We start from the raw sequence: 15319 nt of genomic DNA, 5'->3' as shown, positions 1-15319 counted from the left end.
CCTCCCCTTCAATTACTGTAGCGTATTTTAACTTTTTCTTTCGGAAATGAAAAGTTAATGGGAAGAGAAAAACTGCTAAATGCTCTAAGACAAACGATTAACTTGTTAACAAACAGGACCTGTTGAGGGTGGTAAAAGTAGTCCCGGCGGGGTGGGGGTCATGACTCCGGACGTCAGCGTCCCGCGCGCAGTTTAGTTTGGCTGTTTTGGATCCACTGTCCGACTAAGGCGGGATGTGGTCGCGAATGAACAAAGCTGCTGAGGAGTTTTACACTCGTCTCCTGCAGTGAGTTGTGGCCCTCGTTGTTGGCTGGGTTGTGAGGACAGCATTACTCCTTTGGGGTATCTCTGTCTCCCCCAAGCTTCTTGCCGCAGCCGTTGGGATTAACGCCTTGTCAGTTCTCAGTGGCGCGTCCGTTACGGAGTACGCTTTCCTGGGGTCCAGGAATTGGGGAGAGGCCGGTTATCTGCTCCAATGTGGGGTTGGCCCTGTGGCGGGTTGATTGTCGTATCGTTTAGATGAGAAGAAAATACGTTATCGATCGTGGTGGAAGGTGACAAGTTTTCCAAGAGTCACTTTATTCATACTGATAAATGCACACAACTTGCAATACGTTAGAGGCACGTTCCAGTATATGGAAAACGAGCATCCTTCACCTGCTTAAAGCCTTGCTGGTGTGAAACTTATTGCTATATAGCCTATTCAGGATAGTTATATGAGCTACAGTTGTAACAATAACTGTGCATGATGGTGTGTTGGCTTTTTAAAGCACCTTTGTTTCACGGTGCTCCAAGATTGCATTTTATTCTTATAGTGGAGTACTAGTACCACTAGGCCCTAGGGGATTCCTTTTAGAATACAGTGATTCTCAAATTTGAGCATGCATCAAAATCCACCTGGAGGGTTGTCAAAACACAGTTTGCTGGGCCTCACACTCAAGAATTCTGATTTAGTAGTTCTGGGTGAGGCCAAAATATTGATATTTGCCTTTCTAGCATATTACAGGTGAAGTAGATGCTGCTGGCCTGACACCACACTTTGAGAACCACTGGTATAATTTAACCCCTTATTTTCTAAATGCAATAAATTATTTATCTATCTATTTATTTATTTTTAGTGAGAGACAGAAAGGGAGAGAGATGAGAAACATGAACTCATAGTTGTGGCACTTTAGTTCATTGATTGTTTTCTCATATGTGCCTAAGAGGGGGCACTCCAGCTGAGCCAGGGACCCCTTGCTCAGGTCAGCGACCTTGGGCTTCAAGGCAGCAACCATGGGGTCATGTCTATGAGCCTGCACTCAAGCCAGCAACTTTGGGGTTTCGAGCCTCAGTCCTCAGCGTCCCAGGCTGATGCTCTATCCATTACGCCACCTCCTGGTAAGGCGAATAAGTCACAGTTTTGTCCAAAATGGCAAAAGTGATTCAGTCTCAAGCCTATAACTTCTGTTTTATTTTCAGTAAGTCGTCGAGTAGATCATATAATAAATGTTATCCTGAAACAATTACATTGGGTTACTTTAGGATTCTAAATATTCCGTCTTTTAGAATGTAGAGCAGGTTGATGTGCATTTTGTTATGTTAATGGTTTATATGATAGTTTTACATGTTTTGGGATCACTGTTTTAAAATTTTCTTGACTGAAATGATAATTATTAAATGATATCCTAGAGTTTTGTGCTTAGGTTTTTTAAAGGAAATTGTTTAACATTACAAATTTACTGATTTTTGGAAACAGTTTATATAAGTAAAGGGAGGGTAGATGTTTCCATTTTAGCCGGAGAAATCTAAGGCCTGGACCCTTAACTAACTTCTGTGGCGGGCCACTGACTCACTGGAAGATCAGAAACCATGTTTACTTCCCAAAAGTCATGTGATAAATTACATTTTTAAAAAACTTTATTGATTTGAGAAAGAGAGAAACATCAATCTATTTCTGTATGTGCTCTGACCAGGGATTGAACTGGCAACCCTTGGGTATTGGAACGACACTCTAGCCAACTGAGCTGTCTGGCCAAGGCATGTTTTAACAGTAGCTAGTACCGTGTTTGGAAGACATCAAAAAAGGAATTTTCAAGCAATTTCTTGAACAATCTAGCTGTTCAGATTTGCATATAATCATTTCAGTCTTTATAAATAAAAGGTTTTTTTAACCTTAAAAAAAATAAGTACAGGAGGTACTCTTAACTTCTTACTGCCTCTTAGAAGCAGTTGTACCCGATTGTGTGCGGTAGTCTATTAATCTGTACTACATCTGTTTTTTCTCGTTCTTCTTATTGTATAATAATAGTGTTTTTCTGCTTCTTTCCCCTCTTGCAACTATGCCTTAGGGCTGCCATGTCTACTATTTTGCTTTTCTCACTGTTGTCACACAGAGATGAAATGATGACTAATTCCTGAGTTGAAAAGACAGAAGTACTGTAGCTCTATTTTTCACATGTTGTTCTGCATTACAGGGAATTTGATGAAGAAAAGAAAGGAATCTGTAAAGACCCATTTATCTATGAGGTATGTAAAACTTACTTGGTTTTAAGTACAACTCAGTAATCCTAAAATTGTGAGTTTTAGAAAGTTGGGTTTATTGCTCTGGCCGGTTGGCTCAGTGGTAGAGCGTCAGCCTGGCGTGCGGAAGTCCCGGGTTTGATTCCTGGCCAGGGCACACAGGAGAAGCACCCATCTGCTTCTCCACTCCTCCCCCTCTCCTTCCTCTCTGTCTTCTCTTCCTCTCCCGCAGCCAAGGCTCCATTGGAGCAAAGATGGCCCGGGCGCTGGGGATGGCTTCTTGGCCTCTGCCTCAGGCACTAGAGTGGCTCTGGTTGCAACAGAGCGACGCCCCGGATGGGCAGAGCATCGCCCCCTGGTGGGCGTGCCGGGTGGATCCCGGTTGGGCGCATGCGGGAGTCTGACTGCCTCCCTGTTTCCAGCTTCGGAAATAAAATACAAAAAAAAAAAAAAGCCTGACCAGGCAGTGGCGCAGTGGATAGAGCGTCAGACTGGGATGCCAAGGACCCAGGTTCGAGATCCCGAGGTCGCCAGCTTGAGCGCGGGCTTATCTGGTTTGAGCAAAAAGATTACCAGCTTGGACCCAAGGTCACTGGCTCCAGCAAGGGTTTACTTGGTCTACTGAAGGCCCGCGGTCAAGGCACATATGAGAAAGCAATCAATGAACAACTAAGGTGTTGCAGCGCTCAACGAAAAACTAATGATTGATGCTTCTCCTATCTCCATTCCTGTCTGTCTGTCCCTGTCTATCCCTCTCTCTGTCTCTGTAAAAAAAAAAAAAAAAAAGTTGGGTTTATTGAAGTTAATTTACAAAGAGTAAATTTCACTCTTTTAGAGTATAGTTCTATGAGTTTTTACAAATGCATTCAGTCATATAACCACCCCCATTAGCAAGATATAGAAAATTTCTGTCACCTCTAAAAATTTCCTCATCTCCCTTTATAGTCAACTCTTTCCCCTGTTTCCATTCCCTGGCAACCACTAATCTGTTTTTTCTTTTTTCATTTTTCTTTACTTTCTTTTTTTTTCTTTCCTTTTGTTTTCTTTATTGATTTTAGAGAGAGAAGCATGGAGAGAAAGAGAGGGAGAGAGAAACATTAATTATTGTTTCAGTTATTTACACATTCATTGGTTGATTCTTGTATGTACCCTGGCCGGGGATCAAACCCACAACCTCGGCCTGTCAGGATGATGCTCTAACCAACTGTGCTACCTGGTAAGAGCACTAATCTGTTTTCTCTCTTTTGTTTTGCCCTTTCTAGAATGTCATGTAAATAAAATCATACAATATGTAGCCTGTTGGGTCTGGCTTCTATCAATGAGAATAATGCATTTGAGATTCATCTTTGTTGTTGTATTAGTTCATTCCTCTATATTGCTGAACAGTTTTCCAGTGTGTGGATGCACTGCAGTTTGGTTATTCATTTACCAGTTGAGGGACACTAGAATTGTTTCTAGTTGTTTATTTGTTTGTTTTAAGCAAGGAAGAGAGGAGGCGGGGAGGAAGGAACAAACAGGAAGGGAGAGAGATGAGAAGCATCAACTCATATTTGAGACACCTTAGTTGTTCATTGATTGCTTTCTCATATGTGCCTTGTCCAGGGGGCTCCAACTGAGCCAGTGATTCCTTGCTCAATCCAGTGACCCCGTGCTCAAGCCAGCTTTGGGCTCAAGCCAGCGACCATGAGGTCATGTCTCTGATCCCATGCTCAAGCTGGCAACATTGGGGTTTCAAACATGGGTCCTTAGCATCCCAGGCTGATGCTGTCACTGCACTACCACCTGGTCAGTCTGTTTCCAGTTTTTGATAGTTATGAATGAAGCAGCTATAAACATGTATGGATTTATTAAGCACCTAATATATGCCAACCATTTTATAAGTAAACTCCCCATAGAGTTTAATCCATAAAATAATTAGTAAACTCAGATAAATTATATACTAAAAGGCAAGCTTTGGAGAAATAATCATGAATGATAAAGATTAGTAGTCACATATAAAAAAAATATAAAGAGCGCTTTAAAATAATTAAGAAAAAAGACAACTATAATAGAAGGACACAAGTAATCACAGAAAGAAAAAAACAAACGTAGTTACTTTTCACTCTCTGAATTCTCACTAACTAAACTCAGAAATACAGTATATCCAGGTAAATGTATTAATCACTCCCTATCTGAATTTTTGTCGGTTGGTACCTATATTAGTTTCCCAGGGCTACTATAACAAAGTGTCACAAATTGGTTTGCTTAAAACATCAAAAATTTATTCTCCTACAGTTCTGGTGAATAATTGCCCTTTTGGTGATTTCTAACAATTCTTTGCTCTCTGCACTTGTTATCTGAATGCTTCAGTATCCAAAGAAATTAAACGGATTTTCCTGGCTGGATAGCTTAGTTGGTTAGAGCGTCGTCCAGATACACCAAGGTTGCAGGTTCAATTCTGAGTCAGGGCACATACAAGAATCAACCAATGAATGCATAAATAAGCGGAACAACAGATCGATGTTTCTCTCTCTCCTAAATCAATACATTTTTTAAAAAGTTAAAAAAAAAAAAAGAAAGAAATGAAGCAGCCCTGGCCAGATAGCTTGGTTTGTTAGAATGTCATTGGAAGTGCAGAGGTTGCTGGTTCGATCCCTGGTCAGGGCACATACAGGAACAGATCAATTCAATGTTCCTGTCTGTCTCTTTCTCTATCTCTCTCTCCCTCCCTTCCTCTCTCACTAAAATCAATAACTAAAAATTTAAAAAATGAAAAATAAATTAAAAAAAGAAATGAAACATTTAAATAATGAGATACTTGTCAATAATAAGCATATTAGAGACTATTCATTAGTGATCAAATAAATGAAAATTGAAACAAGTTTTTGCTATGGACAGTGAAAATAGTGTATTGACGTAGGTGATAGGAATGCAAATGTATGTGTATGGTATATTTGAAAGACAATTTGACAATATCAATGCTTTTATATATTCATCTTAAGAAAGTAATTCAAGCCCTGGCCGGTTGGCTCAGCGGTAGAGCGTCGGCCTAGCGGGCGGAGGACCCGGGTTCGATTCCCGGCCAGGGCACATAGGAGAAGCGCCCATTTGCTTCTCCACCCCTCCGCCGCGCCTTCCTCTCTGTCTCTCTCTTCCCCTCCCGCAGCCAAGGCTCCATTGGAGCAAAGATGGCCCGGGCGCTGGGGATGGCTCTGTGGCCTCTGCCCCAGGCGCTAGAGTGGCTCTGGTCGCAACATGGCGACGCCCAGGATGGGCAGAGCATCGCCCCCTGGTGGGCAGAGCGTCGCCCCATGGAGGGCTTGCCGGGTGGATCCCGGTCGGGCGCATGCGGGAGTCTGTCTGACTGTCTCTCCCTGTTTCCAGCTTCAGAAAAATGCAAAAAGGAAAAAAAAAAAAACAAAAAAAAAAAAAAAAAAGAAAGTAATTCAAAATGTCCATTATCAATTATTTATTATAGCAAATAACTTAAAACTACCTAAATGTCAAACAATGTGGAATTAGTTATATGATGGTAGAGCCACGATACTAAACAGCCAAAGAACATTTAATAGCATGGAGTTTCATGATATAAAACTATTAGAATATTCTATTTTTACTAAGCAAAATCCTGTCTAGATATCTAAAAAATAGATACATTTTTGTTAAATATATTTATTTAAATATCTGGAAAAAAGCTGACAAAATACATACCAATAAGGCTAATAACAGTAGTAATTACCCTAGCTAGTAGAATTATAGGTAGTTTTTAAAAAAATCTCTTTTAGCTATCTATTTTCACACTTTTCTATAATAAATATGTATTGTGATTGGAATGAAAGACTGCATTTCTTATAAACTAATAAAATTATAAAAAGTCATAGTCCAATCAGAAGAAAGAATAATATTTTGTAAAGGGTTAAGTTTCGTGATACATGACAATAAATGCAATATAAGTAGTGGAAAAGGCTGTCAGTGTGATCCTCATCAAATGAAGGCTTTACACGGCAGGGTGCACTTGAGGTGGGCCTTGAAGCGTATGTAGATAGAGATTGAGCAACATTTTTTTAAGTGAAAAACAACAGACAAAAAACAAATATTTTAAAACATTATGTCTGTTCAAATTGTCCTTTCCAATTATGAGCAGAGAACTGGTCTTTATGTGTTTACGTATTTGTACAAATACGTAAACACATAAAACATTGCTTGACATTTACTGTTTTTAATAGGCTGATGTCCAGGTGCAGTTGATCAGCAAAGACCAACCAAATCCCTTGAAAAATATTCTAAATGAAAATGATGTAGTGTTCATCCTGGAAAAAGTGGTAAGTAGTGCTTGGGCTTTGTGATTGTTTTATTTTTGATAGCCAAATTTGGTTTTGTGGCAATAATCTCAAGTGTATACATTTTTTTATCAGCATATTTTAAAAAGTGGATTCTAATTATTTTAGGAATAAGTGCAATGATGGCCAATAGAAGTATATTGTGAACTCATCTGTAATTTAAATATTTCAGGGAGCTTCATTAAAGAATAAGTGAAATTATCATACAGTAAAATTTACTCTTAAGAATGTTATGAATAGACTCATACAGCATGTAACCTTTTCAGTCTGGCTTCTGTCACTCAGTATAATGCCTTTGAGAATCTTCTAAGAGTGTGTGTATCAGCAGTTCATTTCTTTCTATTGCTGAGTGGTGTCTCATGGTGTGGATATACTACTGTTTATTTACCTATTCACCTTTTTAAGGACATTTGGGTGGTTTTTAGTCTTTAGTGATCATGAAAAAAGCTACTGTAGTCATTTCTGTTCAGGTTTTTGTGTGCATATAGCTTTTCTTTACAGTAAGTACTCAGGAGTGGGATTGCTGGGTCTTGAGTTAGGTTTAATAATGTGTTTATTTATTTATTTATTTATTTATTTGTATTTTTCCGAAGTTAGAGGCGGGGAGGCAGTCAGATAGACTCCTGCATGTGCCCGACTGGGATCCACCTGGCATGCCCACCAGGCGGTGATGCTCTGCCCCTCTGGGGCGTTGCTCTATTGCGGCCAGAGCCATTCTAGTGCCTGAGGTGGAAGCCATGGAGCTGTCCTTTGTGCCTGGGCCAACTTTGCTCCAATGGAGCCTTGGCTGTGGGAAGGGAAGAGAGGGATAGAGAGAAAGGAGAGGGGGAAGGGTGGAGAAACAGATGGGCACTTCTCCTGTGTGCCCTGACCAGGAATTGAATCGGGGACTTCCACACGCCGGGCTGATGCTCTACCACTGAGCCAACCTGCCAGAGCCTAGTAATGTTTTTTAATATATCTGAAATTATAATTTTAACACCTAATTAATGGAAAATAATTAATGAGATGTTTTAAGTTCTTTTTTCTATACTGCATCTTTAAAATCTGGTATGTATTTTCACTTAACATCTCAGTTTGGTCTGGCCACATTTCAAGTGCTCAATAGCCACATGTGACTAGTGGCTACTGTATTGAGCAGCACAGCATAAGTAGCTATGACTCATTAAGTTCTACTTTAATTTTGTTTGTTAACTGTAACAAGAGGGAACTTATTTATTTATTTATTTTGTATCACTTGATAATTACAGTCTTAAACCATTTTGTTTTTAATTATGGTAACTGTTTTGGCAGTTGTGGTTTTTATTGAGGGCCGATAATGCTGTCACATTACAGGGTTGCTTGGGCAACCATTCCTTTGGTTATATAATTTCCTGAAGTAGATAGGAATCAGCTCTAATAGGGAAAAGTGGACGTTCCTGTGGAAGGAACACTTCTGTCTGCTCTAGGACCCTATGCTGTCTGGACAGGCATTGTGAATGAACAAGGAGCTCTTCATTTTAAATACATACATGACAACTTTCTGAGGAGGAGAGCTACTTTGTCTATTATGTTAATGAATGAGTGTTATTAGTGCTTATCTGTGGTGGACAAATGCTTGGAAATAATTATAGGTAAATTATGTGGTTGAACTTACACTTTTGTTATGGGTAGAGGGGAAATGTATGTCTGTAGAAAAAAAGCTGAGCCTGACCAGGCAGTGGCGCAGTGGATAGAGCATCAGACTGGGATGCAGAGGACCCCCAGGTTCAAGACCCCGAGGTCGCCGGCTTGAACGCGGGCTCATCTGGTTTGAGCAAAAGCCCACCAGCTTGAACCCAAGGTCGCTGGCTCCAGCAAGGAGTTACTCAGTCTGCTGAAGGTCGGCAGTCAAGGCACATATGAGAAAGCAATCAATGAACAACTAAGGTGTTGCAATGCGCAATGAAAAACTAATGATTGGTGCTTCTCATCTCTCTCCGTTCCTGTCTGTCTGTCCCTGTCTATCCCTCTCTCTGACTCACTCTCTGTCTCTGTAATAAATAAATAAATAAATAAAATTTAAATAAAAAAGAAAAAAAGCTGAAAGAATGAAGATGGTCAGATGAAGATAAATTATCTTGGAAAAGGTAAAGGTGAACAGAGGGCATTTGTGGAAATATGGGTTAGGATACTGGGGAGAATGCAGCTTGGAATTGTGAGTTACTTGGAATTCAGTGTGGCCCTGGCATTTTTGGATGGGGAACAATTAAAATGGCCTTTGTTTCTCCGAAGATCAGTAGAGCTTAGTGCGTAGGTTTTAGGTACATGACTATTGAAACGTAGAACAGAGGAAAAAATGATATTTCTTGGGTACCTCTAGTTCCAGGAACTTTTGGAAAGCTAGGCCTGGAAGGGAATGAAATCTGGAATATGGCAAAAGAAATTCAAATTTGACAAAACATCTAGGTCTGATACCTATTAAATCAGCAGAGGATTACTGCCAGAGAGACTACCTAGATTCAAAGGTTGGCTTTGCACTCAGCAGCTGTGTTATCATGCTGGCAAGTTATTTAGCCATTCACTGCCTCAGTTTTTTCATCTCTAAAACAGAATTAATAATGGTATCTATCAAGGCTTTTATGAAGAATAAAAGAAAACTTAGAACAGTAGCTGGTAATGCTCAAAAAATGTTAACTCATAGCTATTGTTATTATTGGCAATACTGAGCTAGTGAACTACTTAAACACATAGATATCAGGAACCTGTAGCACAAATGAAAGTTGATAGCCCTAAAAGTAATAGCTTTACAGAATCTTTCCATTTTGGAAGTGAAGAATCTGACAAAATTGAGGAGTCTCCCATGGGTTTCCCTTGGTATTTAGTCTTTAGTTCATCATTTTGTTCACATTGGGGCACTTCCTTTTTCTAATGGCATCAGGAGCCTCCTTTATCAATAGCAACTTAGAGCAGTGTTTTTCAATCACAAGTCTACCAGAAATTTCATGCCAGTCTGGGAAAGAATTAACCACCTCGATGTTGTATGAAGATTATGGTGCCAATTTGCTGGAAATTTCGTGCCAGTCCGAATGATTATAATCCTAATACAGCAGCATCAAGATTGTTGACTCTTTAGCGGACTCGTGGTTGAAAACCACTGACTTAGAGCAATATCTTTTGATAGGACAGTGGAAATAGTTCTCATGGCAAGATGTGTTGGCACCAAACTAGTTTGTAGCTATGATTCTTGCCATAGCCCAGTCGATTGTGCTTAAACTTTTAGAAATCAGTGCATTATATTCTAGCATAGTGAAGAGTTGATTTATCTTAATTGTTCTTTTGCCTGGTTAAATAATTTAACATTTTTTAAAGCCTTTAGAAAAGGAAGAAACAAGTCATGTTGAAGAGCTACAATCTGAAGAAACTGCTATTTCTGATTTCTCTACTGGTGAGAATGTTGGACCACTTGCTTTACCAGTTGGGAGGGCAAGGTAAGATTTTTCCTAGTATCAGTGTAGGAATGGGGGCGGAGGGTCAGAATTTAAACTGAAGCACAGATTCTTCCCTCCTTTTTCCCCCTCCGCCTAGATATGTATGCCAACTCTACGGAACACGCCGTTGGTATCCCAAACATGGCCAAGAGGCTGCAGTGTTCTTCCCGTTCTGCAGTCTCCTAGACCATTTGTTGCTTCTTAAATGTTTTTCTTGTGCTTAATCTGGTTCTCTCCAATCTTTCTTCAACACTGCTGCCAAGAAAGTCTGATCGAATTTCTTGTCTTCTTAGTAATCCCTCTACAGTTCTCATTGCCTCATGATAACATCCAAATTATTTTTGGGTGACACAGAGCAGCCTTCCTTGTCTAGTCCAGTGGTCTTCCACCAGGGATACCATGCCCAGTGGGCACATGGAAATTGCATGGGTACTTTTAGGTCATAATGGTGACTGAGGGGACCTATTGGCCTGTGCCATGGATTGTAAATGTCCTGCAGTACATGGGCTCTCCTGCCCATGAGAAATGATCCTACCCTGTTAGAAACCCTCTGCCTCTCTCTGCCTTACCAGCTTCACTTTCTGCCTCTGCCCTGTGTAGCCATTTGCAGTTTATTCTGCCTGGCCTCTGCCTCTTCCAAAACCAAGAAGTCCTTGCTGTCAAGGCGTTCTGGAGGATATAGTCATAAAAATAGTAGCATTTAGAGGATAATGATTGTAATAACATTCACAAAATGATTTTCCTTCCTGGTGGTTTTTGTTTGTTTTGCTATGTAGAAGCTATTAACATTTTTATGTAGTAAATTAATCAGCATTTTCTTTCATGGCTTTTTGAGTTTAAGTCACATTTGTCCTTTTTTCTTTCTCTCCCACAGCTTAAACATTATTTATTTATACTGTTTTCTCCGGCCAGCATTCATTGGGGTTTGTGCGTATGCTTATCATTTCTGTGCTCTCCATTTCTTCTTGCATTTCAGACCTTCCTTCTGGGATTATTGTATTTCCTTTTTGAAGTACAGTCCCTTAGAAACTCCTTTCCTGAACATCTGTTGGTAATAAATTCAGTTTTCATCTCTTTAAAAAAAAATTTAAACCACATTTTTGGTAACTTAATTTTGATACACTTTCAAATTTACTGAACAGTTACAAGAATAATGTAGGAACTTCTGTATATCCTTAACCCAGATTCACCAATTGTTTACAATTTGCTGTCTCTGCTTTGTCATTCTCTGTTTTATTCCTCCTTCTTCTCCTACCTCTTCCCCACTCTCACCATCTATGTAATATACACATCCCACACACACAATTTTTTTGGTATGTTGGAGACATTGTACTTCTTTACCCTTAAGTACTTCACTATGTATCTCCTAAAAACAAGTGCTGCATTCTTTTATATAACCACAGAACAATGATCAAAATCTGGAAATTTAATATTGTTACAATACTATTATCTAATTCACAGTCCATATTCTAATTTCCTTAAGTATTCCAATGACTAATAACTTCGAGCATCTTTTCATGTGCTTATTGGCTCCTACTTTCTTTTCCCCCCAGCTTTAATGAGATATATAGTTGACATATCCTATCAATACTTATTTGCTTAGCTTAATCTCATACCCTTCTTCCACTCTCACAGAACCTTTACCCTCACCACATTGAACTCCCTACTTGGAGTAGCTCTGAACCTGTCACTCTGTCACTTTCTGGAGCATGAGTCTTGATCTGCCTTGTGTGCCTGTCTCTCACTTCTTCTTTGGGTGAAATATTTATGTGCGTTTTGCCACTTAATTTTCAAATTTTCATTTCTAGGAGACCATAATATCTGTGGGAAAGAAAATTCTTGACTAATTGGCAATCTCTATCTATAATATATTCTTTCTACTCTTGTTTTCAAGGCAGTTAATTGGACTTTACACCATGGCTCATAATCCTAATATGACCCATCTGAAGATTAATCGGCCAGTTACTGCCCTTCCTCCCCTTTGGGTAAGGTGTGACAGTTCAGATCCTGAAGGGACCTGTTGGCTAGGAGCTGAACTTATCACAACAAATAACAGCATTACAGGAATTGTCTTATATGTGGTCAGTTGTAAAGGTGAGAGCTCTTACTACCTTTATGGGTGTATGTGTGTATATTTACTTATTTGATAGTTATTGTTTTGTGGTTTTTACTGAACATTGATATCGTTTAGAGTGAAGTACACACAGTGAAACTTGTGAAACTTGTGTTACTACCGTTGGTTAGCCACCGTGAGTCTACTCTGTTGTATAACTTGCAGCATGTCGGTGATATTCTAGAAACAGATCTCCAAAGTGTGGACAGGAGTTTATGGCTATTTCGTGTGGGTTTCATTTGATTTGTATGGATAAGTTTTTGGAAATTTTCATTAGAGGATAAAAAATTGAATATAATGACAATGTAATTCTAATTTCCTAATAGGCATACAATTATATTTTTAGTGGTAGTATTGAGCTTTGTTTCACTTTCTTTTATAAACATTTTATTTATCTGTAATTTAAAACTTAATATCAACTATTATTAATGTTAAGTTGTAGTACCCTCAGAATCTGGCTTTTCTAGCATTAAGATGTAATGTTGAATTGTACGTTTAAACTTTTTCTTTATTTCTTGTCTCATAGCTGATAAAAATTATTCTATAAATCTTGAAGACTTAAAAAATTCACATAAGAAAAGACATCACTTGTCTACCGTAAGTATTTTTCTTCTCATATTATTTTCTTCAAACTGTTATTGACCTGCTTTCCTAGTTTAAAGGGTTTGTTTCACTTCTAATATTACTGCAAATTTTTCTGTAGTACCAAAATGTTTGTATTTATTTTCATATCAGCTAATGACTAACTTTAAAATACATGCCTTCTTGCCTTTTAGCTAATCTTTGTAGTTAAAAATAATTGTGTTATTTTTTCATTTGGAATGAAAGTATGGCACCTTTTATTCTTGTGGAAAAGAATCAAAGTAGTTTTGAAATGGGCCCTTGGTCATGGAAAAGCATAGCTGCTAGCATGCTGGGTGCGCTCTCTGCAGGTCACCGCCTGGGGCTTTGCCCAGTATGAGCTCTTGAGGTCCACCACCTTGGATGATACAGCCCCTGGGTCACAAACTACAATCACTTTGGATATTTCCTGGAGTCCTGTGGACGAGATTCTTCAGATCCCTCCACTCTCTTCCACTGCAGCTCTGGTAGGAGTGAGCCCTGTTTTCTGTTGAGTTTTCTCGGTGTAGGCTTACTTTTCACTTGCTTGTTGCTGATACTGTGTACTCTTGGCCCGGCCGGGGCCTGGCCCTGGCCCTGGCCCGGCCCCGGCCCTCTGGCAGTTTGTCCCTCACTATCCCGAGAAGCCAGCGGAGGTTTGCCAGATTATCTGATCTATCAGTTGCCCACAGCACTGCAATTGTGTAACTTAAGAATTTTCCAGTGATTAATAAAGTCTTGAGTTGGGACTCAAGTGAAATCATTGCTTCTGCCATTCTTTTTATAATTTTTTATTTTTCAATTACAGCAAACATTCAATATTATAGTAGTTTCATGTGTAAAGCATAGTGGTTAGACATTTAAATAACTTGCAAAGTGATTCCCCGGTAAGTCTAATACCCACCTGGCATCATGCACAGTTATTACAGTGTTATTGACTGTATTCCCTTTGTTGTACTTTACATCCCCATCATCTCTGTTATTCTTAAAAGAGTGCCTATGTTGGAAGTAATTCAAGAATTATTATACTATTAGGTCTTTTCACCCTATAACATTTTAGCAATCTATCTTAAGAAATCAATCAGAATTGCTACAAAAATACATATATGTACAATTTATTTACAGTGATGTAGCTATGTTTCTGAACTATTAAAAACACAACTTAAATGTTCAATAGGGAAATGACTAGAATAGATTTTCATGATGAAATATTACACATTCTTTAAAAATCATCATTTAAGGCGTCTTTAATAGTGTAAATAGTGGTTGCCACAAGGTGGTGGGATTATGGATAATTATATTCCTTTTTTATTTTTTATTTTTGGATAATCATATTCTTAATGCTTTTCCTTCAGTAGGAATTTGCATACAACAGAATTTAATTTTCTTCTTTTTCACCCCCCACCTTTTAAAATAATACTGTAGGGTTGTAAAACTTTACCTTAGGTTGGACAGCACACAGCACACTGTTCATGTAGTTAGGAGTTTAATGAACATATTTATCAGGGGGGTTATATTTTTAATGTGTGGTAATGCTAAGTTTATCATTGATTCTTGAGCTGTATTTATCTTTCTCCTAATTGTCTTGTGGAAGTTTAGTGGGAGAGAACCGGAAAGCATACAAGGAGAGTAGTAGTTCCATGTAGCTACAATTGCAGTGTAGAGATGGGTGTGCTGCCCTGAGTTTAGTTTACTATATCGGGATGGGAGGGGTCTGTGGTATCTGAGTGAGATGTTCTAAATGAAGTTTTGCCCTGCTTTTTCCATTCATGAGTGCTTTATGAAATGTATTTTTAATATGTGGGTAGTTTGAAATGCAAATGACTATGACTCTTATGCTGAGAAGATGGGATTACAGTTGTAAACTGACTTTGAGTACTTTTTAGAATATTAAGGTGGAATTGGGAGATCCCAGAAGTCCTTTGAGTCATCTTCACAGAGAACTGAAGTTTCTCCTTGTGAGTATTCTTCTGGAATTTGTAACTTGCATTAAATCTCATGTTTTCATAAAAATGTTTGCTAATATCATTGTTATTTAGTTTTATGTTCTTCAAAATTTGTTCCAAATGTTAAGTGTGCATTGGGTACTTGTAGCAGTTTGGGCAGTTTAATTTTACTTTGTGGTAGTTATCCTTACATTAAAAGGGAGAACTAGTTAGATAATTAATAGCTACAGTTCTGCCTTTTTTACTGGAGTGTTTGGTTTTTATTTATATGATGGATTCCCCTTTCCAGGTGGATTAGCTGCCAATTTATTTCAAATGCATATATAATCTGCATGTTAATACATTGGGTTTGATTGATTCTAAAGATTAATGAGCATATATTCCAAGAAT

At 38.7% G+C, this 15319-nt stretch overlaps 1 protein-coding gene across 2 annotated transcripts in view; it reads left to right on the top strand.

Moving 5' to 3' along the window:
* The first annotated feature begins 16 nt into the window (after positions 1–16).
* Positions 17–15319, top strand: part of ZWILCH (zwilch kinetochore protein) — a 38563-nt gene continuing 23260 nt past the window's right edge. Inside the window, exons 1-8 of one of the 2 annotated variants that reach the window (XM_066343826.1) lie at positions 17–286; positions 2457–2508; positions 6708–6803; positions 10152–10270; positions 12165–12364; positions 12910–12980; positions 13316–13471; positions 14870–14941. In XM_066343826.1, coding sequence (XP_066199923.1) covers positions 234–286; positions 2457–2508; positions 6708–6803; positions 10152–10270; positions 12165–12364; positions 12910–12980; positions 13316–13471; positions 14870–14941 — 819 coding nt within the window. In that variant the 5' untranslated portion in view covers positions 17–233. Of the gene's footprint in view, positions 287–2456; positions 2509–6707; positions 6804–10151; positions 10271–12164; positions 12365–12909; positions 12981–13315; positions 13472–14869; positions 14942–15319 lie in introns of those variants that run through there. The other variant, XM_066343827.1, reaches the window with a different exon arrangement.

This window comes from Saccopteryx leptura, chromosome 6, assembly GCF_036850995.1.
Source record: "Saccopteryx leptura isolate mSacLep1 chromosome 6, mSacLep1_pri_phased_curated, whole genome shotgun sequence".
Lineage (NCBI taxonomy): Eukaryota > Metazoa > Chordata > Mammalia > Chiroptera > Emballonuridae > Saccopteryx > Saccopteryx leptura.
The sequence above is the reverse complement of the archived record's forward strand: the minus strand, read 5'-3'. Positions and strand labels throughout refer to the sequence as shown.